Source organism: Marmota monax, unplaced genomic scaffold, assembly GCF_021218885.2.
Source record: "Marmota monax isolate L192 unplaced genomic scaffold, Marmota_monax_Labrador192_F-V1.1 WCK01_AAM20220418_F8-fsc00122, whole genome shotgun sequence".
Lineage (NCBI taxonomy): Eukaryota > Metazoa > Chordata > Mammalia > Rodentia > Sciuridae > Marmota > Marmota monax.
The window spans coordinates 3201604-3225154 of NW_026695223.1; the positions used below are offsets into that span (position 1 = coordinate 3201604).

Consider the following 23551-nt stretch of genomic DNA (forward strand, 5'->3'; position numbering starts at 1 on the left):
CCAAAATACAATGGAAGCCACTTAGACAATTTTAAGATTTCTAGAGACCACATTAAAAACATAAGAACACTGTAAATTCATCTTAAATACACCTTACTTAACACAACACAATATTATTCAATATGTGGTCAATACAAAAAAAAAATTAAAAGGGAGATATTTCCATTCCTCTTTTCACTCTGTTCTTAAAATCTTCAGCTCCACCACATGGGAGCACATCTTAGGGCACATCTCAATTTCTGACAAGAGCCCCATTTCGTGTGCTCCCAGTCACCTTGTGGATGGTGCAGGTCTAGAGAGCATGACTCCCTCAGCTCATCTAGGAGAAGAGGCACTGGGGGGACTGGTATAAAAGATTCAGAAATCCATCTCCGTCTCACTCAATGTACTGAAAGAAGCATATGTACTCACTCTGAGATTTAATTTAAACTCAAATCCAAGTCCTTTAATGTAAATCAAGGGAAGCAAAAATTGTTAAGGTCATCACCAAAAGTGTCACCTCTGGTCTGAGAGACCCTCTGTCCCAACTCTGCCAAAATGTCCCCCCAATGAACTCAACTTGACCCTGTCTAGCATCAGGAGAGGCTTCCCCGATGAAATGACATTGAGAGGAGATGGAGAGGATGAGCAGGAAGGAGCAGCAGAGGGGTTAGAGGAAGAACTGGCAGGGCATCATCGCGTGCCGTCGGACTCAACCGCACGTCCAGCCGGCTCACCTTCAGCTCCACCGCACGGTTGAAGTGAATCCTCAGCACTTCCTTGATGGAGGTGATGATGTACTCCTGCACTGCTCTTCTGGCCAGCACTAGATCAAAGACAACCACCGCGTGCAGCTGAGTGTCACCAGGAATACCAAGCTATGCCAAAATGTGTTAGCCAGGGGCAAAGAGCTTCCAGTTCCCGTTTTTATCCCAACAAACAGCAGGTTGTCCCCTGGCTATGGCCCTAATGGCAAAACACCAGACTTTAGAAGCTCTCAGAAACAATGTTTTTAAAGGCTTTAAGATGCTGCTCGACAGAACTAGAAGACTCCTCCCTTCTAGGGACTCCTCCCTCTTCAAAGCAGCAGGTGAAGAATGTTCACCACTGAGGGTGGGGGAAAAACATTATCCCAATTCCCATATTTTAAATTTTTGTGCAGGAAATAAAATATTTCTCATACTACAGCCTAGTTAGCATAGTTCTATTGAAATTTTTTCACATCTAAAAAGTTCCATTTAAAAATTCATGCTCATGTGTATGCCTGCTGCTCTGTGTCTACTGAGTATTTAGTAAGCTTGCCCTTCCTTCCCCCTCCACTTTTTCCTTCCTCTTCTATCAACTTGCCATAGCACAAAATTAGGATGCAGTTGATATTATTATTCCATTTTTCATTCCCCTGATCTTAATTTTTAGAATCCTTCCACATTCTTTATTCTTAAAAAAGTGTGCCCATCAATAGATGAATAGATTAATAAATTATGTGTGTGTGTGTATATATATGTGTGTGTGTGTGTGTATATATATATATATATATTTGCAACAGAGTTCTACTCAGCCATAAAAAAGAATTATAGCATTTGCTGGTAAATGGATGGAGATGGAGAATATCATGCTAAGTGAAATTAGTCAAACTCAAAAACTCAAAGGTCAAATGTTTTCTCTCATACTTGGAAGCTAGAGTGAAATAAAGGAAAAGAGGGGGAAGGATAAGATTACATAAAGAACCATCCAAATATAAATTAATAGGCAAGCAAAAGGAAGTCTAGTAGAGAAAGGAGGATGGGAGAGGGGAGGGGGCACAGGAGAGAAAGGGAGGGATCATGAACTGAAGTCGACTTCCATGCAGGTGTGAGTTTGTCAGGACCAACCCAGCTGCTAGGTATAACTATAAAACTCTAATAATAATTTTTTTAAAAAATATGTAAGTTACATTTGATTGTTTTTCCAACAAATCAGTGACCCGGATATAAAATGGTAAGGGGGATCACTCCTTTAGTTCATGAGACCATTAGAACAAATCCATTTCTTAGAGCACCTTGCTGGGTCATGCCGGTGCCACCACAGTCTGCACAGGCTCCAAGTGGATCAGAGTGGATCCGTGGATCTTAAGAGAAAGACAGAATGAACAGGAAGGAGAAGGGGGAATGGAAAGATGTCCTATTTAAGAAAGGAAATAAGGAGGGAGAACTAGAACAGACTGGGGAGGGGGAGAGGAGGACAGGAAGGGTCTCCAGAGCTAAGCTTGGGGAAGGATAGAGGCAGAAAGTCAGAAACAGAAGAACTATCAGGGGAAGCAGAAAGCATGTACTGCATGTGACTCCACAGCCAGGTGCTGCTCTACATGGTCCCACAGCCACCATAACTGCCACCCGCTCTAAGCAATCTGAGGAAGGTATTATAAAATGAACATTGAGATGTGAGAACTACAGTCTTTGGGGAGAAAAAGAATCATCCAGAAACAGCTCTTACAATTATTTTGCCAACTATCTATAATTTCCCCAGAGCCAGCAGAAGAGAGGTGAGGAGCCCTCCAGAAGAGGGCATGGGTCAGGAAGGTGCCAGATGGGAAGCATGGTCACCTCTGCTGGACACCTGTGGTCAAGGGTCTCCCTGCAAGGCCACCAAGGATCAAGAGCACCTAGAATGGTTCTACCTTCTTACAGAACTCCACTGAAAGAACCACCTTGAACCCCACTCCAGACTCTCTCATAGATAAAAAGAAAGCAACCAAGGTCAAATCTAAACCAGCACTGGAAATGAGCTGATCTGTCCTCTCGTCAAAGGCCTTACTGAAAGCGAGAGATGGCATCTACCTCCCCTCCAAACGCAAAGTGACAGCAGGGTACTCTGCACAGCTGACAAAGCACACTCGTAAGAGGTGAATTTTGTTCCAAAAGGCAGTTTAAAAACATAGATACCTAATAAAGGGCACCAAACGTCATTAAATGTATATCATATATGAAAGTTAAATTTATCCTATATGATGCCCAGTGTTCTCAGAGGTACTCCTAAAATGGTTTCCAGTTGTTTGCAGAAAAATTTTAAAAGATACAACATTGTATCATAAATATCCTAGTATCTCAGAGATAAAGATGCTTTCAGTAACTCTTTTAATAAGCTCCTTACATCCAACCACTCTAGGAAAAAAAAAAAAAGAATGAAAATATTTTTGTCAATGAGAAACTCCTCTCACGGCTCAACTGCCTTCGTCCTGCAGATTAAAGTGTCTAATTTTGTTCCACCCTCATTTCCTACCAGTCATCTTCTCCTCCCATTACCTAATCTCCAGCCCATGGCTCACCGCCTGCCCTACCAGGCTCTAAGACCATGTCTTCCTTGACTCTATCCCTCACAGCCTCGAGAAGGACACACACTTACGAAGTGCTCAGTAACGATTTGTCACCTGAATTGCAGAGGTTACTGTGGGGTGAGGAGAGCAAAGGCTGCCAGGGTCCCAGCCCACTGCGAGGGTGGCGGCTCTGTCCTGGTGGTGGGCAGAGGCTCCATGGTCCACCGCACTCAGCATGGGGGAAACGGACCAGGCATGCTCTTCTCTGTCCTCACCTACACCTTTTCCCGTTCCTCTTCCTCTTTGTCCACTCCACTCCACTTCTTCCCTACTTCTCCTGCCATTTTTCTCTCCCTTCTTCATCAAAACTATCCCCACCAAAACCAATTCACAGAGCCAGGATCTGTCGCATTAGGCTGGAGGCGAACACACACTCATAGCCCACGAGACGTCATGTACGTCCAAGTCACTTCTCATGGAGAGCTGATGGAGCAGGCCTCCTCCCTGGACACTGCCCTTGAGATAAGTCCGCCTTGTACAGCATGTCCCCAGGTGGGCTGCAGCCCAATGTGGCTGGAGCAGCCCACAATGCTCAGGACCCTGGAGCTCAGCTGGCCACCAACCAAGGCTACAGGCGGGGCAGAGGATCAAAGTCCGTGACTACGTTCAGAGGACATTTATTCATTCCATTTTTCTTTCCTTGGGATCCAAATGACATTTACAGGAATATATAAAAGCAAAAGCAAGAATAGTAAATCAGTATAAAATTGCCAAGGTTACCCTTATGCAACTTCCCGACTCTGCTTGAACTAAATGAGAACGGGCTTCCTTTCAACCATGTCATCCGTGTGCCCACTGAGTTATGAGCTTTGAAGACAAAGACCCTACCAAAAGCTCCATGGTTCATTTAAATCCTCTATTTGCTTTTATTGAAAGTACTAATAGGTAATCTTCAGGGTGCTTGCTCAGTGCACTTGCTCATACTAAGTATTTTACATACATAGATGCATTTCAGGTCTCCTGTAAGCACTGCTCACGAACACCTTAGGAAAAGCCCCCTCCCCAGAGAGGCAACCGGACGCGGGGCCTTACCAGTTGTGATCAAGTAGGCATCGGGGACTGTAATATCACACACATAAGGTGGCTTGGTGGTGGCCGGTGCTGGAGTACTCACTGTCGCTTCAAGAGTGGAGGTGGTCACAGGGTGGAGGGATGGCAATGGAGGGGCCACACTGCCCTCCGGGGGGCTCGGATTCCCAGTGCCACTGCTCAGGTCAGTGTCCACAGTATGGGCAGCAGTGCTGTTGGGTGTGCTCGGCTCGGGGGATGTGTTCCACGGTGAACCTGTGAGCGTGGACGGTGGCTCTGTGGGCAGGGGTGACGAGCTCCCCCCCGGGACAAGTGAGGATGCTGATGGCAGATATGCGTCGCTGACTGACACTGGACCGGTGGGAATGACTTGGGAGGAAGAGGGTGAGACAGGCGTGTGATAGTCTGTAGCACTGACCGGGTCCTCCGAGTGTGTCAGAGTCGAGGACAGAAAAGCCTCGGTGAAAACAGGTGTCAGAGGGGAAGCAGGGGACTCTGACCAGGGGTGAGTCGCAGCAGTCGAGACATCGAGGTTGGGCTCGGAGCCGGAGGGCACCAGCGTGGCGACTGCAGAGCCGTGGCGGGTGGGCAAGAACTCAAAAGAGGAGGTAGTTCCAGTGCGAGCCGAGGTAAAAAGGGCGTCAGAGTCCGTGGGCGCGACCGTGGATGAGCCAGCAAGCTGGAGAGGATCCGAGGAGAAGCTCGGCGGCACCGGCACTTCAGAAGGACCAGGGAGAGAGGTGACCGTCCTTGAAGGAAGGTCCGCACTCGGCCAGAGCTGAGGAGACGCCAGGTCTGTGGAACTCGGAGCAGAAAGAGGCGGTGAGTGCAGACTGGCAGGGTCAAGCAAGGCCAAGGTCGCCACCCAGGCAGAAAGGGACTGGGACGGGATGGGGGACAGGCCACTTGGCATCAGAGACGGGGCAGCAGGGACCTGGGAAGAGGAGGGGGCCGGGCTGCCCAGGTCCAGCGGAGGCGTGGAGGGGAGGCTGGACGCCAGATCCAGGACACTCGGCCACCCCTGGGCAGAAGCCCCCGCGGGTTCCTGGTGGGAGAAAAGTGAAGGCTCTGCCAGAGGAACCAGAGTCTCAGAGGGGGACAGACTCGCGTCTCTGAACCAGAGGGACGGCGTGCTTTCCTTTACTGTGACAGAGAAAAATGATTCAAGGAGGACGCTGGCAGTGACCGAGAAAGACACAGCGGTCACACTGGATGGTGTTCCTTGAGCGTCGGCCACCGGGGAGAAGCCAAAGGCAGGCCCGAGGGACACTGGTGCAGAGAGGTGCTCAAGAGAAGAGTACACCTGGGTGCTGGTGACGCTGCTCGTGCCCACCTCGGCCGACACACCTGGGCTGGCTTCCGAGACCCTCAGGGATGGAGAAGCGAGGGAGACCACGGGCCTGGAGGGGAACAGGGTGTTATATTCTTGAGGATCTTCCTCGAACTCAGAGAGGTCGGTGGCCTCGCTACTCCACAGAGAGGGGCTGCTGGCTGCCAGCGTGGCCACCGTCAGGGTCTCGGGCCCATCCCCCGACCCCACGTCTCTCTCCACAGAACCTGTGGCCAGAACGTGCCGAGGAGATGCCACAGCACAGGACGCGCACCAAGTGTAGGGCCTGAGGGAGGCCACGGGGCTCAGGACGAGGGTATCCGCCGTGTGACTGGGGACCACAGGACTGCCAGGCAACTCTGACGTGTCGCCGGCATCTCCAGGAAGGAAGGGGTCGTGTGAAGCATCCACTGACGGAGTAGAAAAAGACACAAATGCAGGAGGGGCGGAAAACGAAGCAGCCTGTGTGCTCCTGGAAGCAAAGGCCGTCTGTGACACGGTGACAGTGGGGTCCACCCTTGGAAAGACAGTTTCTTCCAGACGCTGACTCCCAGCAGTGGTCACATCGGGGTGTCTGCCTGTGCGTGTGGCCAGGACCTGCTGTGGAGTCTGTGAGACCTCCCCAGGGGGCAGAGATGGCTGTTGGGGACCGCCATCACCTAACGGCGGAGGCAAAGAAGACCACGAGCCCAAGGGCAGGGCCCCCGCGTCCTCTGTGACTGGAGCCACTGTCTCTGGCCACGTCCTACTTGGTAACTGGCTGTAGGTTCCGGTAGGATAAAGCACCAGGTTCCCATTAAGAGTTGGAGTTATGCCCTCGGAGGTGGGAAAAGCTGACCAAGAGGTGCCAAGATGACTGGGGGACTCCACGTAAGTCGCTGGTGGCTGGGCTGAACTCTGCCAGGCTGATGTCACCTCTTGGTCCTGTAGGGAAATCGTGGGTAGTGATGGAGTGGGCTTGAGCTCGGGCGTTTCTCCGGGCAGCTCTGGTGGGCTGACCACGATGGACTGTGTTGGGGACACCATCCGTGCAGAGGTCCAGGGAGCATCTGGCAAAAAGTTATCCATGTCATCGTCACCGAAGGCCACCTCATTACTCGTCACAGACCCATAATTTACCACAAAGACACTGTGATCTGCTGTACTTTGGGTCTGTTTTCCATGATTTAAAAAGGCCGTATCAAAACTAGTGGCAGATGGAGAGGACGTGGAGAGAAGAGACCGGCTCAGCTGGGACCCCGCCGCAGTCTCTGTTAAGGCCACGTGTGCAGCGCTGGGCATGGTGCTGGTCTCCAGCAAGAGCTCCGCAGGGAAGGGAGAGAGGCCGTGCTGCTCCAGAGGGAGCTCATCTAGCAAGAAAACCAGAGCTGGGTTAGCTGCAATGCCACGGGAGTCGGACTGCTATGGTTTCCTTTCAGGCATCCACAGTTACTCATTCAGCAAACATCCACTCGCGGTAGAGAGCTACCATTCACAGCTACGCGGCGGAAGCCAGATATGGCCAGAATCGCCACGGGAAATGAATCTTCAAGCACTCAGAAACCCGAGCACCACCTTTACGTAAGCTGGCCTCTGTGTGTACACATTTACACGCTTTCTCTTGCTTTCTAACAACAGACACTCGTACCCACAAAACCACACAACACAGGAAACAGGCCCTGGGAGGTTGTCTGGCCATTCTCATTTATCACACGAGGAAGGAGGTTAGAGAAGGTGGACAAGTCCACTACAAGATCTGCCTGGAGGGAAGCCAGCCTCTAACACAGGGCTGCCCTGACCCTGAAGCCCACGGTTCTCTCTTCCAATCACAAGCTGACTCCTGCGAAGACAGAGTGCCTCCTGGCAGCACCACTCAGGTCCTGGTGACAGTTCCAGGCTTTTCCAGTGGTGCTTCCAAACAGTCACTGGGCCCTTCCCAGGCTGTCCCCAGAGACCTCCAGGCCCACCTTTCACCCCTGTCAGGCCTCCACAACTCTCCTCTGGCCAAATAAGCACCCTGCGGCTCCCAAACCCAAATCTGCTCTGGCCTTGGTGACCTGCACCCTGTTGTCCCCATTCCTGAATGCCCCTCCCTGGCTCTCCATCAGGCCATTCCAGTCCTTCAGATAGCACACAGCTCTGGCCTCCTCCCTCCAAGCTCTAGTTATGGGTCACTGTCTCCCCCTGGGCTTCTACCTGTCACACCCCTTACCATCAAACTACCTGCCTACTCATTCAACTGTGAGCTTCTGGAAACAGGGACAGTTCCTGTTGCCTGGTAGCCAGCGCAGTGAGTGATATTTGGTAGGAACTCAATTAAACACCTGCTCAAATGAAGGAACGAACAGTGTCAGAGGATACCAGGTTCTGACATGTGTCCAAATCATCCCATCATCTGCTCAAACTCTGCTATTCTTGATCCTGGGACAGTTGTCATCATTTTAAAAGTTCAGGTGTTTCCACCTGTAATTTAGATATGTTGCCCAGGGAAGTTAGGTGAGTGACAGCCCAGCCACTGACAGAGGGCCAGAGTACTGTCCACTGCAGCACAGCTGGGGACAGGGCAGCGATCACAAGCAGGAACAACACCTTCCACTTGTCCCAACTATGTGTGAAATACCTATAAAAATTACCCTTAACTCAATCTTCCTTATGACTCTTGTCCTCATTTTAGAAAGGAAATTTGGACACACACACACACACACACACCACACACACGGAGAACACCTGTGAAGGTGAAGGAAGATCAGGGCAATCCTCCTAAGAGATAAGGAATGTCAAAGACTGCCAGCAAACACCAGCAGCCAGGAGACCCCCTGGGCAGGGCTCTCCCCCACAGCCTCAGAGAGAACCAGCCTGCTGACCCAGTCCTTGGACTGCTGGCCTCCAGAAGGGACCCAGCTAAGTTCTGTTGTTGAGGCCAAAAAAGAAGGAAGGAAGTAAGGAAGGGAGGGAGGGGGAGAAAAGGAAAGAACAAATGTCTATCTCAGCTCTGGCTTTGGGCAGCAATTACACAAGTCTCTCCAACTTTAGAACCTACATTATTTATATGGTCCTAATAACTCTATGCTAAGAGACCTAATTTAAAGTAGACCCAGTCTAGCTGGGCACAGTGACGCACACCTGTAATCCCAGTGGCTCGGAGGCTTAGGCAGGAGGATCATGAGTTCAAAGCCAGCCTTGGCAAAAGCAAGATGCTAAGCAACTCAGTGAGACCCTGTCTCTAAATAAAATACAAAACAGAGCTGGGGATGTGGCTCAGTGGTTGAGTGACTCTGAGTTCAATCCCTAGTATCCCCCCCCCAAAAAAATAAGCCCAGTCTCCAATGTCTGTCAGAATCTAATATGAATGATCCCAGGCCAGCGTGGTGACACACACTTATAAACCTAACTACAACGAAAGCTGAGGAGGCTGAGGCAGAAGAATCAGAGCCCAGGAGTCTGACACCAGCCTGGGTAACAGAGTGAAACCCTGTCTCAAAAAAAGAAAGGAAAAAAAAAAAAAAGTTGTCCTCAGAAGAACACACTCCCAAATCAAATATTCCCACAGCTACAGTTCCAACAAATATGAGCACAAAATTCAAATGAAAAAACACACAGGAAAATAAGGTACCATGAAAAGTCAAGCGAATTCCATGGAAAAGCCAAAAGAAACTAAATCAAAGTAATCTCAGATCTCAAAGACTTCAGATATTCTGGGAGACATTTTTAAAATATGTTTAATTCATCTAAAATAATAAGTGGGGATTAAAAACATGAGTTCTGAGCAAGAGACTATGAAAACTGACCAGAAATATTTGAAAAGCAAACAAAGAACACTGAAAAATGAAAATATTGTAATTAAAATTTAAAAACTTAACACACACATCAAACAGCAATTTAGACCCAGCTGAAGTAAGATTTAGTGAACTGAGGGGCACATCTGAAGAAATCAGCTAGAAACAAAGAGATGCAAACATAAGAAAGAAGACAGAATGAGACGTACCTTTGATCAAAGTTTTAGAAAAACGTAATGAAGGGAGTCACAGAGAAACAATATTCAAAGAGATAACACTAATAATTTTCCAAGACTAAGGAGACACAAATCCTTCAATTTAGGAAAACCAGGAAATCCCAAACAAGGTGATTTTTTTTTTAAAACCCATACTTATGATATTGTGCCACAGGTCACCAAAGACAAATTATGAGGGCTGGGGCTGTAGCTCAATGGCAGAGCGCTTGCCTAGTGTGCATGAGGCACTGGGTTCCATCTTAGGACCCCGTAAAAGTAAAATAAATAAATAAATAATTTTTTTTTTAAAAAAAAGACAAATTATAAAAGCAGTCAGAGAGAGAAGGGTGTCGATTACACAAGCAGAGAACTAGTCACAGAATAGAAGCTGGAGGACTAGGGAACAAACTCTTCAAGGAGTTGAGAGAAACTATCTGACATCTCAGACTTGAGCAAAAACTCCCCATCAAGAAGACACATATGGTTTGGTACATGTAATTCCAACTAGCCAGCATGCTGAGGCAGGAGGATCACCATTTTGAGGCCAGCCTGGGCAACTCAGAGAGAGACTGTTTCAAATTACAACTGGGCTGGGGATGTAGCCCAGAGGGAAAGTCCTTGCCTAGTGTGTGCAAGCCTCTGGGTTGGATGCCCAGTACTGAAAGAAGAGAGGAGGCAAGGGGAAGAGGAAGAGGAGGAGGAGGAAGCAGCAGCTACCTGCACCACCTCTAAACGAGGACATCCTTCAAGAACAAAGATAAATTATCTCAGACAAAAGGTCTGGGAAGAGGAAATAGAGAATAAGTAAATGACAAATAGATGGTAACTCTAAACAAACATTAATGGTACAAATGAATAATAATACTGCTATTTAATTTGTGAGTAAACGAAAGATGCATAAAATAGTATAGCTGCCTAGAAGGTGAAAGGAGGACAGCAGAGGGATCTGTGACTCACCAGTCGAGATGAGAATCAGAGTTAAGACAGGGGCTGGGGCTGGGGCTCAGTGGTACAGAGCTTATCTAACACATGTGAGGCACTGGGCTCAATCCTCAGACCACATAAAAATAAAGAAATGAAAGTATTGGGCCCATCTACAACTAAAAATATACACATTAAAACAAAAGTTAAGACAAAACTCTGTGGATAGATTTTGTGTAAATATACTAAAATCTGTAAATAATGCTTAGTCCTATAGGCAACATATTTCTAGCTGGTGCCTTTAGCATATGAAAGCCACAAACCTCCATTCTCTTTTCTCTGTGACATGACTTAAAAGATGAACACAGGCTGGGGCTGTAGCTCAGTGGTAGAGCGCTTGCCTAGCATGCCCAAGGCCCCGAGTTCAATCTCTAGCACTGCAAAATTATTTTAAAAAAAGAAAAGAGATACACAGTAAAAGGACACAATTTATTAAATAGAGATTTTAAGTTGTTTCATATGATGTTATTAAATGTTTTTTGCCTTCAATACAACCTGGCCCTAGGATTCCCTGTGTACGTGCTTTTATGACTTACCTGTCTCAGTCCAAGCACGGGCGAAAGAGAACATGATACTTAATACCAGTCCAGTAAAACAGCAGCTGTTCTTCTCTGCAGTAAAGGTTGAAAGGCATATATTCAAGACGTAATACAAATCACAACTCTGTCCAACTGTATAGCATATAAATTTGAAAGTTTTCCTAAGGATGAGTCATTTTATGTGTCTGTTTTAAAACTCTGCTATGATATAACTTGTTTTGAAATATAAGAGCTGAACAAGGAGTGAGATCCCTTTTAAAAGAAATCAGAAACACATTTCAAGTGCACCAGAAGGCTGAGAGAGAGAAAAGTGATGTTGAGTGGCTGATTTATGAACCAGATCTGATGCTACACTTGATCTTAGCCAAAAGGCCAAGAAGAGATCCAGCTCTGATGCAAATGAGAATTAAATCCACCCTGCCTTCAGAGGATAAGGGAGCAAGAAAGGCAAAGTCATCAAAAGGACCAAAAAATAAATAAATAAATAAATCTCCTAACTAGGAAAGCACAGGAACAACAAAAAAAAAAAACTTCACATTGAGAAATGTCAAGCGTGCCAACCTGGGATTTTTTTTTTTTTTTCCTTTCTGCCAGGCCCTGGGGGAGAGACAGCAGCTGCAGTGCCATGGGGAATTACTTCTGTGGTTAATTCAGGAAGAGGTTAGAAAACCCAGGTGAGTCTCTTTTTCAGCATAAAAGGCATCAGGGACTCTCATCTCAAGCCCTGGGGATCAATTTCCGAGCTCTAAAGCACTAGATCACAAAAGAGTAAAAGGTTCTCTCTTTGACAACAGAGAGAAAGGAACGGGGTTGGGGTGAGACCAAGTGCTTCTCAGACAGTGGCGTGCCCACAAATGATGTGGGGACCTTGAAAACATGCCACCACTGCCCAGCAGTTCTGCGATGGGGCCTGGGCTTCAGCTTCACTCCAGCTGACCCGGGTGTGCCACCCCACTCTGAGTAGCCAACATTGAGGCACCTTCTCTCCTTGAACCTGCATAAACACATATGTATCAGGCGTCCCCCCCAGCCCCCAACCTGGCCGTGCTATATGTCACAGCCCAGGAACTGCCCAACTGCTGCCTCAGAGTGATTAAAAGTCAGTGACGAGGATCCCCAACTATCTAAGACTCACACAAATAAGTATCTTTTTAAGTATCTATTTTTCTATCTGGAACGCTTCCCTAAATGTAGTGATCAATCATGGACTTTTCAAGCTAAATGGATCCCTTAAGACCAAGGCCAATTTCCTTCTGGGGCACATGAGACTCAGAGTTTAAGCTGACTTGTTCAAAATAGCACATGAGGCAGAGTCAGCCTGCAAAGACAGGTCCCTGTGTTCTCAGAGGTGGAAGGGTCTTCACACCTTGTTAAATTAGCCCATTTTCTCAAAATAGTTGATAAAGTAAATTGAAAAACATGCCAGATTATGTCATACGATAAGTGAGTTGAAAGCACACACTAAATTTGGTTAATGAAACCCACACAAAGGCATTTTGGACTGTGAGACCCCAGTGACCACCTAGGGACTAGCTCAAGGGTGCTGGAAACACAGGAAATCCTCTGAGGACCGGGGAACCCCGGGGAATGGCAGTGTCGAATGTCTCTAAAGAGCTTCAATCCAAATGGAGCTACTATTTTTGCTTCTCTGCTAAGCTGTAGTTTTCAAAACATGATGAGTCATTTCAACTCTGTGGATATTAAACCTACAAAACAAGACACACACCCCCCACCACAGAATTTTGAAGAGTTTAAAAATAAAAGCAGTCAGATAATAAACTGCTGCCCAACTTGGCAAATCTTTAACAACTTTTCTTCTTCTAGTGCTCAGAATGTCCTATGGAGGTTTTTTGTGCCATTATTAAAACTTCCCTTCCCCAATCCTCACCTTTCATTTTTCTACCTGGTTTAAAAAATAGCATTTTCCCTTTCTTTCTCCAACCCCAACATATGCCAGTATCTTCCCCCAGGTCACCCTCTCCTCCAACTGGTACTGGTGTGTTACTATCAAATAGGAAGTGTATGTATGTGTGTATACGTGTAAATACACCACCCCCCCACACACACACACATCAGCTATATAGATAATACCAACATGCAAGTACCCCCAACCCAGTTGAGGCCCTTACCTTTGAGGCCCTGGTGTACCCTTTCCTATCACCTTCCCTTCCCCCTGAGATAACTATCACTTAGAGTTCTGTATTTTTCATATCCTTGGTTTTCTTTATAGTTTTACCACACACATGTATGTTTCCAAACTTTATTCAAAATGGAACTACACTACCTATATTCTTTTTTAATTTATTCTGATTTGTTATACATGATGGCAAAATGCAATTCATTTCATATTACACACATAGAGCACAATTTTCAAGACACTGACTGTACACATAGCATTTTCACATCATTCGTGTCTTATACAGGTACTTAGGGTAATGATGTCTAACTCATTCCACCATCATTCCTACCCTTTGCCCCCCCTTTCCCCCTCCCTCCCCTCTGCCCCCTCCAAAGTTCCTCCATTCCTCACATGCTGTCCCCCACAATCGCCATTATGTGTCAGCATCCTCATATCAAAGAAAACATTCGGCCTTTGGTTTTTTGGGGTTAGCTTGTTTCACTTAGCATTATATTCTCCAACTTCATCCATTTACCTGCAAATGCCACGATTTTATTCTCTTTTAATACTGAGTGGAACATTATGTGTATGTACCAAAGTTTCCCTATCCATTTATCTACTGAAGGGCATCTAGGTTTGGTTCCATAATTTAGCTATTGTGAATTGTGCTGCTATAAACATTGTCCTGTGTCCCTGTAGTATACTGTTTTTAAGTCCATCGGGTATAAACCGAGGAGTGAGGAGTGGGGATAGCTGGGTTAAATGGTGGTTCCATTCCAAGTTTTCCAAGGAATCTCCATACTGCTTTCCAGATTGGCTGCACCAATTGGCAATCCCACCAGCAATGTATGAGTGTGCCATTTCCCCCACATCCTCTCCAACACTTATTGTTGTTTGTATTCTTGATAGCTGCCATTCTGACTGGCGTGAGATGAAATCTTACAGTAGTTTTGATTTGCATTTCTCTAATTGCTACAGATGTTGAACATTTTTTCATATGTTTGTTGTTTGATTGTATAATTTCTTCTGAGAGGTGTCTGTTCAGTTCCTTGACCCATTTATTGATTGGGTTATTTGGTTTTTTGGTGATAAGGTTTTTGAGTGCTTTACATATCCTAGAGACTAGTGCTCTATCTGATGTGCTTATGGTAAAGATTTGCTCCCATTCTGTAGGCTCTCTATTCACCTGATTGTTTCTTTTGCTGAAAAGATGCTTTTAAGTTTGTATCCATCCCATTTCTTGATTCTTGTTTTTAATTCTTGCACAACAGGAGTTTTGATAAGAAAGTTGGGGCTTAATCCGACATGATAGAGACTTGGGCATACTTTTTCTTCAATTAGGTACAAGATCTCTGGTTTAATTACTAGGTCCTTGATCCACTTTGAATTGAGTTTTGTGCATGGTGAGAGATAAAGGTTTAATTTCATTTTGTTACATGTGGGTTTTCAGTTTTTCCAGCACCATTTGTTGAAGAGGCAATCTTTTCTCCAATGTACATTTTTGGCACCTTTGTCTAATGTAAGAAAACTGAAGTTATTTGGGTTAGACTCTATGTCCTCTATTCTGTACCATTGGTCTACAGGTCTATTTTGGTTCCAATACCATGCTGCTTTGTTATTATTGCTCTGTAGTATAGTTTTAGGTCTGGAATAGTAATGTGACCAACTTCACTCTTCTTGCTAAGAATTGCTTTGGCTATTCTGGGTCTCTTATTTTTCCAGATGAATTTCATGACTGCTTTTCCTATTTCTATAAGGAATGCCACTGGGATTTTGACTGGGATTGCATTGAATCTGTATAGTGCTTTTGGTAGTATGGTCATTTTGACAATATTAAATCTGCCTATCCAAGAACAAGGTAGATCTTTCCATCTTCTAAGGTCTTCTTTAATTTCTTTCTTTAGCATGTTGTAGTTTTTATTGTAGATGTCTTTCACCTCTTTCATTAAATTTATTCCCAAGTATTTTTTTTGAGGCTATTGTAAATGGGGTGGTTTTCCTAGTTTCAGCGGATTTGTCACTGATACCCAAAAATGCCTTTGATTTATGGGTGTTGACTTTATATCCAGCTACTTTGTTGATTCAATTATTAGTTCTAGGAGATTTCTGTTGGAATGTTTTGGGTCTTCTAGACATAGAATCATATCATCTACAAATAGTGATAATTTGAGTTTTTTTCCTATCCGTATCCCTTTAATTTCTTTTGTCTGTCTGATTGCTCTGGCTAAAGTTTCAAGAACTATGTTAAATAGAAGTAGTAACAGAGGGAATCCCTATCTTGTTCCAGTTTTTCGAGGAAATGCTTTCAATTTTTCTCCATTTAGAATGATGTTGGCCTCAGTCTTAGCATAGATAGCCTTAACAATGTTGAGGTATGTTCCAGTTATCCCTAGTTTTTCAAGCGTTTTGAACATGAAGGGATGCCATATTTTTTGTCAAATGCTTTCTTAGCATCTATTGAGATGATCATATGATCTTTACCTTTGAGTCTATGATGTGATGGATTACATTTATTGATTTCTGTATGTTGAACCAACCTTGCATTCCTGGGATGAACCCTACTTGATCATGATGCACTATCTTCTTGATATGTTTTTTTGTATTTGATATGTTTTTGCCAGAATTTTATTGAGAATTTTTGCATCCATATTCATTAGAGATATTGGTCTGAAGTTTTCTTTCTTTGATGTGTCTTTGTCTGGTTTGGAATTAGGGTGATATTGGCCTCATAGAATTGTGTTTGGAAGTGTTCCCTCTTTTTCTATTTCATGAAATAGGTTGAGAAGTATTGGTGTTAGTTCTTCTTTAAAGGTCTTGTAGAACTCAGTCATGTATCCATCCGGTCCTGGGATTTTCTTGGTTGGTAGGCTTCTGATGGCCTCCTCTATTTCCTTGCTTGAGATTGATCCGTTTAAATTGTGTATATCATCCTGATTTGGTTTAGGTATATCATATGCCTCTAGAAATTTGTCGATGTCTTCAATATTTTCTATTTTATCGGAGTACAAATTTCAAAATAATTTCTAATTATCTTATTTTTTATAGTGTCTGCCACCTTTTTCATTACAGATGTTAGTAATTTCTGTTTTCTCTCACCTTTTCTTCGTTAGCATGGCTAATGGTTCATCAATTTTATTTATTTTTTTTCAAAGAACCAACTTTTTGTTGTTAATTTTTTCAATTGTTTATTTTGTTTCAATTCCATTGATTTCAGCTCTAATTTTAATTATTTCCTGTCTCTCTACTGCTTTTGGGGTTGATTTTTTCTTCTCTTTGTAGGGCTTTGAGATGTAATGTTAGGTCATTTATTTGTTGACTTTTTCTTCTTGGAAGGAATGAACTCCATGCAATGAACTTTCCTCTTAGCACTGCCTTCATAGTGTCCCAGAGATTTCAATATGTTGTATCGGTATTCTCATTTATTTCTATGAATTTTTTAATCTCCTCCTTGATATCTTTTACAACTCACTGTTCATTCAATAGCATATTATTTAGTCTCCAGGTGTTGGACTAGCTTTTATTTTTTATTTTATCCTTGATTTCTAATTTCATTCCATTGTACTATCTATTTTTTTGTATTTACTAAGATTCGCTTTGTAGCATAACATATTTTAGAGAAGGATCCACGTGCTGCTGAGAAGAAAGTATATTCACTCATTGATAGATAATATACTCTATATAAGTTATTGATTATATTATTGAGTTCTATAGTTTGTTTAGCTTTTGTTTGGTAGATCTATCTAGTGGTGAAAGAGGTGTGTTAAAGTCCCCCAGAATTATTGTGTTGTGATCAATTTGACTCTTGAACTTGAGAAGAGTTTGATTGATAAACATAGATGCTCCATTGTTTGAGGCATATATATTTATAATTGTTATGTCTTGTTGATGCATGGTTCCATTATGCAGTATTAAATGTCCATCTTTATCCCTTTTGATTAACTTTGGCTTGAAGTCTACTTTATTTGATATGAGGATGGAAACCCCTACTTGCTTATGTAGGCCATGTGAATAGTATATTTTATCCCAACCCTTCACCTTCAGTCTATGGGCGTCTTTTCCTATGAGATGAGTCACTTGAAGGCAGCATGTTGTTGGGTCTTTTTTTTTTTTTAATCCAATCTACCACCCTATGTCTTTTGATTGGTGAGTTTAAGCCACTAACATTTAGGGTTATTACTGAGATATGATTTGTATTACCAGTCATTTTTGTTTATTTTTGGTGTTTAGCTTGACTTAGTTTCTCCTTTGGTTGGCTTTTTCTTTTATTGTAGTTCTTCCTTTTGCAGATTTTCATTGTTGTTTTTCATTTCCTCCTCATGGACTATTTTGCCAAGAATGTTCTGTAGTGCAGGCTTTCTTGCTATAAAATCTTTTAGCTTTTGTTTATCATGGAAGCTTTTTATTTCATCATCAAGTCTGAAGCTTAATTTTGCTGGATATAAGATTCATGGTTGGCGTTCATTATCTTTTAGAGCATGGTATACATTGTTCCAACATCTCCTAGCTTTGAGAGTCTGGGTTGAAAAATCTGCTCAGATCCAAATTGGTCTTCCCTTATAAGTAATCTGACTTTTCTCTCTTATAGCCTTTAAAATTCTATCCTTATTCCGTATGCTAGGCATTTTCATTATAATGTGTCTTGGTGTAGATCTGTTGTAATTTTGTACATTTGGCCCCCAGGGAGCTTGATGATGTCTTATCATGTCCTTATTGTTGTTATATTTGATTTTTCCAATTCATTCTTCATGCTTAGGAAATTTTCTGATATTATTTCATTGACAAGATTGTGTATTCCTTTGGTTTGAATCTCTGACCTTCCTCTATCCCAATAAATTTTAAATTTGGTCTTTTGATGGTATCCCATAATTCCTGGATGTTCTGTTCATGGTTTCTTACCATCTTCTCTGTAAGGTCAACTTTATTTTCCAGATTGTATATTTTGTCTTCATTGTCTGAGGTTTGTCTTCCAAGTGGTTTAGTCTGTTGGTGATGCTATCTATTGAGTTTTATAATTGGCTTATCGTTTCTTTCATTTCAAGGATTTCTGTTTGAATTTTTTCCAGTATCTCTATTTCTTTCTTAATCTCTTGCAGCCTGTATTGCTCTCTTAACTCTTTGTTGGTGTGATCAATGGCTGCCTGAATTTGTTCTCTTATCTCTTTATCTCTTTGGAATGATTGATTTTTGTGTGTATCTGCTTACTTAGGTCATTAATTCCCAAATCATTTTAGCTATGTACATTCTGAACTCTTTCTCTGACATTTCACCTACTTCACTATCTATGGATTCTATTGTTGTAGTGTCTTGGTTTGTTTGGGGCACTTTCCTCCCTTGTTTTTTCATGATGTCTATGTGTCATCCTCTCTTACAGTGTAGATCTCAAATATTACAGTTTCTGCCCTATTGTCTTATAGTGTGCCTACAGGTTACCAATATCTCACATTTAAGGGAGAGATCAATATTATAGCACTCAATGTACCCAACGTGCAACCATATATCAGTTAGCTTCTATTTTTAAATTTACAGTTTTGTCACTATACTCAGAAATGATGAGTTCAGTTATCTTAAACTATATAGTCAATAGGCTTGCATGATGGTTTAGTTTCTGATGGTGGAAGGGGAGACTGGGTGGCGGGGGGTGGTGATGGCTGAGATGTTTATGATGTAGGATGTGAGAATATGGAGGTATTAGATTATATGACTAGTGAGAGGATAATTATAACAAGTTGGCTGTTAGTAAGAGAAACAAGAGATAGGCAACCTCTTGTAAGAATCCTTGTTACCTCAGCAACAGGGTAACTGTTAGCACCCCTAGAAGAGATACTTTTGGTGCAGCCAGGCCCCCAGGGACCTTGATGATGTCTTATCATGTCCTTTTTGTTGTCCCATGATACAAGTGGTGATATCCCAGTTTCGTGGCAGCCTCAAGACTGTATGTTTCCTGATGTTGGGCTATGGAGCCATGCTTTGGTGAATAAGGAACCCCAGCACAGGGTGGCTCTCCGCACGGGCACAGGAAGTGCGGGTGGGCTCTGCCTCCAGAACTCCGGGCCACGGTCCTACTCCTATCTTCTATCATCACTAATTTTTTTCACTCCACATTCTTTTTTTAGATTCATCCCTCTTTTCATGAAGCTATAAGTCTTTATTTTCATTTCAACATCAATCCCATCACAAGAATAGATCAAGTTCATTTATCCATCTACTGTGGATGGACAGTTGGACTAGTGCCAATTTTTGTTAGTGAAAACATTTCAAACATGAATTTTCTTACCCATACTCTGGTACACATACATTCGTGAAAAGTATGTATGTATGTACACATATAACTCTGTGGATATTAAACTTACAAAAGTTGGGGTGAGAGTGTGTGTGTGTGTGTGTGTGAGTATCTGGGAATAGGAAACTGGCTCAGAAGGCATGTTCATCTGCAACTTTACTAAACACCACCAAGAAGTTTTAAAGTAGTTGAGCCAATTTACACTCCCACTAGTAATGCAGGAGAGCGTGACTTACGAACCCTCACCAATACCTGACACTTTTACCAATCCTGCTGGAGGGAAACCTCATGGTCTTAATTTGCACAGTATTTTTGCATATCTGCTGGCCACTCATGTGGCCTCTTCAGTGTCTTGTCAGTTCTGCAGACCATTTTCCCATTGAGTTGTCCATCGTTTTCATTCTGATTTAGAGATTTGGGCATATTTTGGATCCTAATATCCTGTGTTAGTTATAATTTCTCCTAATTTGTATCTTGTTGCTTGGTTCTCTTTATGGTATCTTTTGATCTCAATTTTAATAGAGTCAAATTTAACAATTTTTACCATTATTGTTTGAGATTCATATTGTATCTTAAGATGGAAGTTTTAAGAAATCATTCTCTGCACTAAAAACTGTGAAACTCTTCTGCACTACTTCTTAAAATTTTTAAAAATTCTGCTTTTTAAATTTAGGACCAAATGTGCCCATGAGTGCGTGTGTGTGTGTTTGTGTGTGCACGTGTGTGTGTGTGTGTGTGTGTGCATGAGGTATGATTGTAGACAAGAGTGTCTTAGATCATTGTTTCTCAAAGTATGGTCTTTAAGGTTTTTGTCACTGGTTTGCAGTACTGAGATAAAGTGCTTAAGCCTGACTATCAATCAAGGCACCAGCAGCAGGCAGTGTGGCCTGTTTGGGATGAAGGCGGGATTTCCATGACGTCCAGTGGCAGAGGGGCAGGATTAGTGATAGAGCCCACAGAAGGATAGCATGTCTGGAAGCAGGGGGGAAAAAGCTTTAAAAAAGCACCAAGAAAGCTGGGCATGGTGGCACACACCCATAATTCCAGCAACTTGGGAGGCTGAGACGGGAGGATCATGAGTTCAAAGCCAGCCTCAGCAACTTAGCAAGGCCTTCCGCAACTTAAGAAGACCCTGTATCAAAATAAGAAAATAAAAAGCCGCTGGAGATGCAGCTCAGCAGTTAAGTGCCTTTGGGTTCAATCCCTAGCACCCTCTTCAAAAAAAGAAAAACACCAAGAAGGGATTAGGAGGAGACAGGGACCAGAATACAAGCAGAGAAGCCCTGATGTTGAACAACACCAGGAAGGCCACAGGAAGCCATTGAGGAAGTCATTTAAAGCATGAGAACGACACAATCAGAATTTGTGTTTGGGTTTATTTTTTTTTAAAGCCCTTCTCTGTGCTGCTATGTGAAGAACAGGTTAACAGGGGCAAGAGGAAATGAGAGAGCTGTTGTATGGCCACAATAACTGAACTTGAGATGACAGAGGCTTAGTTGGGGTGGAGTATTGGAACTTGCTACCCAGGCTGGTCTGCGGACCATCAGCTTCAGCCGGGAGAGTTTCAGAACTGTCATGTCATTTCAGGCCTGCGTGAAGCCACTCAATCAGAAACTGCTTCTCACAAGATCCCCAGAGGACTTGAGTGCCCATTATGTGTGAGAAACACCAGAAATATGTGTTTTAGGGAAATCCACGTGGTGAGATCAAGTATGCAAAGGGATACACGAGCCCAGGATAAGCCTGCAAAAGTGAGAAGTCAGAGGAGGGGGAAAACAGAACAGTAAAATCAGGAAGGGGTCACCTCGGTGAATGAGCCCAGGAGACCAAGAACAAAGGGCTGGAGAGCAGCTATGAGACAGGATGGCAGGTGTCTCGTGGTGGCAGGAATTTCACAGGCCAGGCTGCCGTGTGTTGAAGAATGATGAACTATGTCACACAACATTTTTGAGTTTAGCTGCGTGGGTCAGGGAAGGATGAGAGCCAGGGTCACGGTTCTTAGAGCTGGTTAAAGACACAGTTTATAAAAATACAAAATCTCAATCTAATCAGGAGAAAAACATCAGACAAACCCAGCAATGGTATTTTATATACCAACTCTCCAAAAATGTCAAGGTCAGAAAAGACTAAGGAGCTATCACAGACAGGAGACTGGGGAGGTATGACAACTAAATGTGCGGTGGGATTCTGCCTTGGATTCCAGAACAGAAGCAGAAAAACTGATGAAACCAGTACAATCTGTAGTTTAGTTCACAGTATGACACCAATAATGATTCCTCAGTTTTGATGACTCTTGTGAGGGCCACATATGAGGTTAACACTGGGGAGAGCTGAACAAGGAGCACGTGGGAACTCTGTGTATTAATTTTCATAATTTGTTATGGTGTCTAAAATTCTTTCAAAACAAAAACTAAAATAGCTGTGTGCATGCACGGGGTGCATATGCCCACAATGTTACTTTGGAACCTATGTTTTATCCAACACCAATTCAAATGCAAGTGCAAGAGCCTTTCATTGAAAAATGCTGGGCTAGAGCAACACCGATGGAAAAATCCAGAGGAGAGGAAGACATGAAGGTGACAGGATGAGGGATGAACCCAGGCGGAGAAGGAAGAAGGAAGTGGAATTGAGGGCGCGTAGAGAGACCAGCAAACGGTATAACTTAATGGTGAGAACTCAAGGGAATTTTGACCAGAGGGGCTTCTCTCTCTTTTTCCTAAAAAAAAAAAAAGAAAAAGAAAATGAGTTCAGGTCATCCACTGAGACCAGGGCCCAAGTAGGGAGGAGGCAAAGCCCACCAGGAGGGTTGGGGTGAGAGAAAGACCTAGGGAGCAGGGGGAGGGAGCTGCCCACAGAAATGAAGCCAGAGGGCCAGGTTCACCCTGAGAGCTGTACCCCAACCAGAAGGCAGGCTTCCCTGTCATCCTGCAAGAGCAAGACCTGCTGACCCGGAAGGTTTCAGGATCAGCTGTATGTGGGGCCTGAGAGAGCCACAGAAAAGCCTCAGCCTCAAGGAGAATGACAGTAACCGATTTTCCCCAATATTTTAAGTTCACATCTATTTAAACACTTCTTTTTGAAATCTTCCTTTGATATCTTTTGTTACTTGACTTTTACTAAGTCACAGGTGACATTAAAACATCTGTTGCCCTATTTCACGTCCCTGGTTCCTGACTCACACAGGAGGCATGTGATGTAGCAGAGACGGCTGGACACATGAGCTTCGGGTCCTGGCTCTCACCTGGCTTCACCGTGAGCTCATTAACTGCTGGCCTTGAACAGCTTGCTTCACTTCCCCAGGCCTCAGTTCTCTCAACTGCTAACAAGAGTCAGCATTCCAGAAAATTGTTACCTGAAAAATGGGTGTTGAAGTTTGCTTTCCAAGTAGAACTGAAATATGACCCCATATTTATGCTAGAAGGTTCTCTCAGCCAGGGTCCTCTAGTGTTTGCAACGGAGACAACTCTGGCTACAGAGTTCAAACAGCAGCCACGATCTGAGCGAGGCTGCAGCTGGAGAGCCAGCTGGGGTTTTGTGCAGCGACAGTCCTGGACGAGGCCTGAGCCGGCTGGACCCAGCACAGCAACCCAGCACAGCCGGCTGCACCCTCAGGATCCAAAGTCCAGGTGGGGTGTCTGACTGGCCAGGCCTAAGTCACATGCCTTCCTGCTCCATCAATCCTGTGGCCTTCTGACCATCACATGGTGAGAGACTCCCCAGATCTAAAGAGGGGCTTCCCAAAATAACAATGGCCACTTCATCAACAGCTGGGGGAGATTCATTTTTAGCTAAAAAGTCCCAGCTAATAAAAAGCAGGGCTCTTTGGAACTGGTGTTGCACAATCCCTTCCAAACAGGGAGATAATGGGGCCAACGTCTCCAGAACATCCCACAGAAAGAAGAATCAGGCACCGCTCTATCTCCAACTTGCACAGGTCCCCTGGAGAAATCCCCGGTCATCAGTCACACCTTC

At 44.0% G+C, this 23551-nt stretch overlaps 1 protein-coding gene and 1 pseudogene across 1 annotated transcript in view; both read right to left on the minus strand.

Annotated features, from left to right (window-relative positions):
- Kiaa1549 (KIAA1549 ortholog) overlaps positions 1 to 23551 on the minus strand; it is a 144235-nt gene that overhangs the window by 81691 nt on the left and 38993 nt on the right. The window contains exons 2-3 of the mRNA XM_058575719.1: positions 4364 to 7039; positions 717 to 805 (exon numbers count right to left, since the gene is read on the minus strand). Of these exons, the coding sequence (XP_058431702.1) occupies positions 717 to 805; positions 4364 to 7039 (2765 nt within the window). The remainder of the gene's footprint in view (positions 1 to 716; positions 806 to 4363; positions 7040 to 23551) is intronic.
- On the minus strand, positions 11419 to 11564 carry LOC124086213 (U2 spliceosomal RNA; annotated as a pseudogene).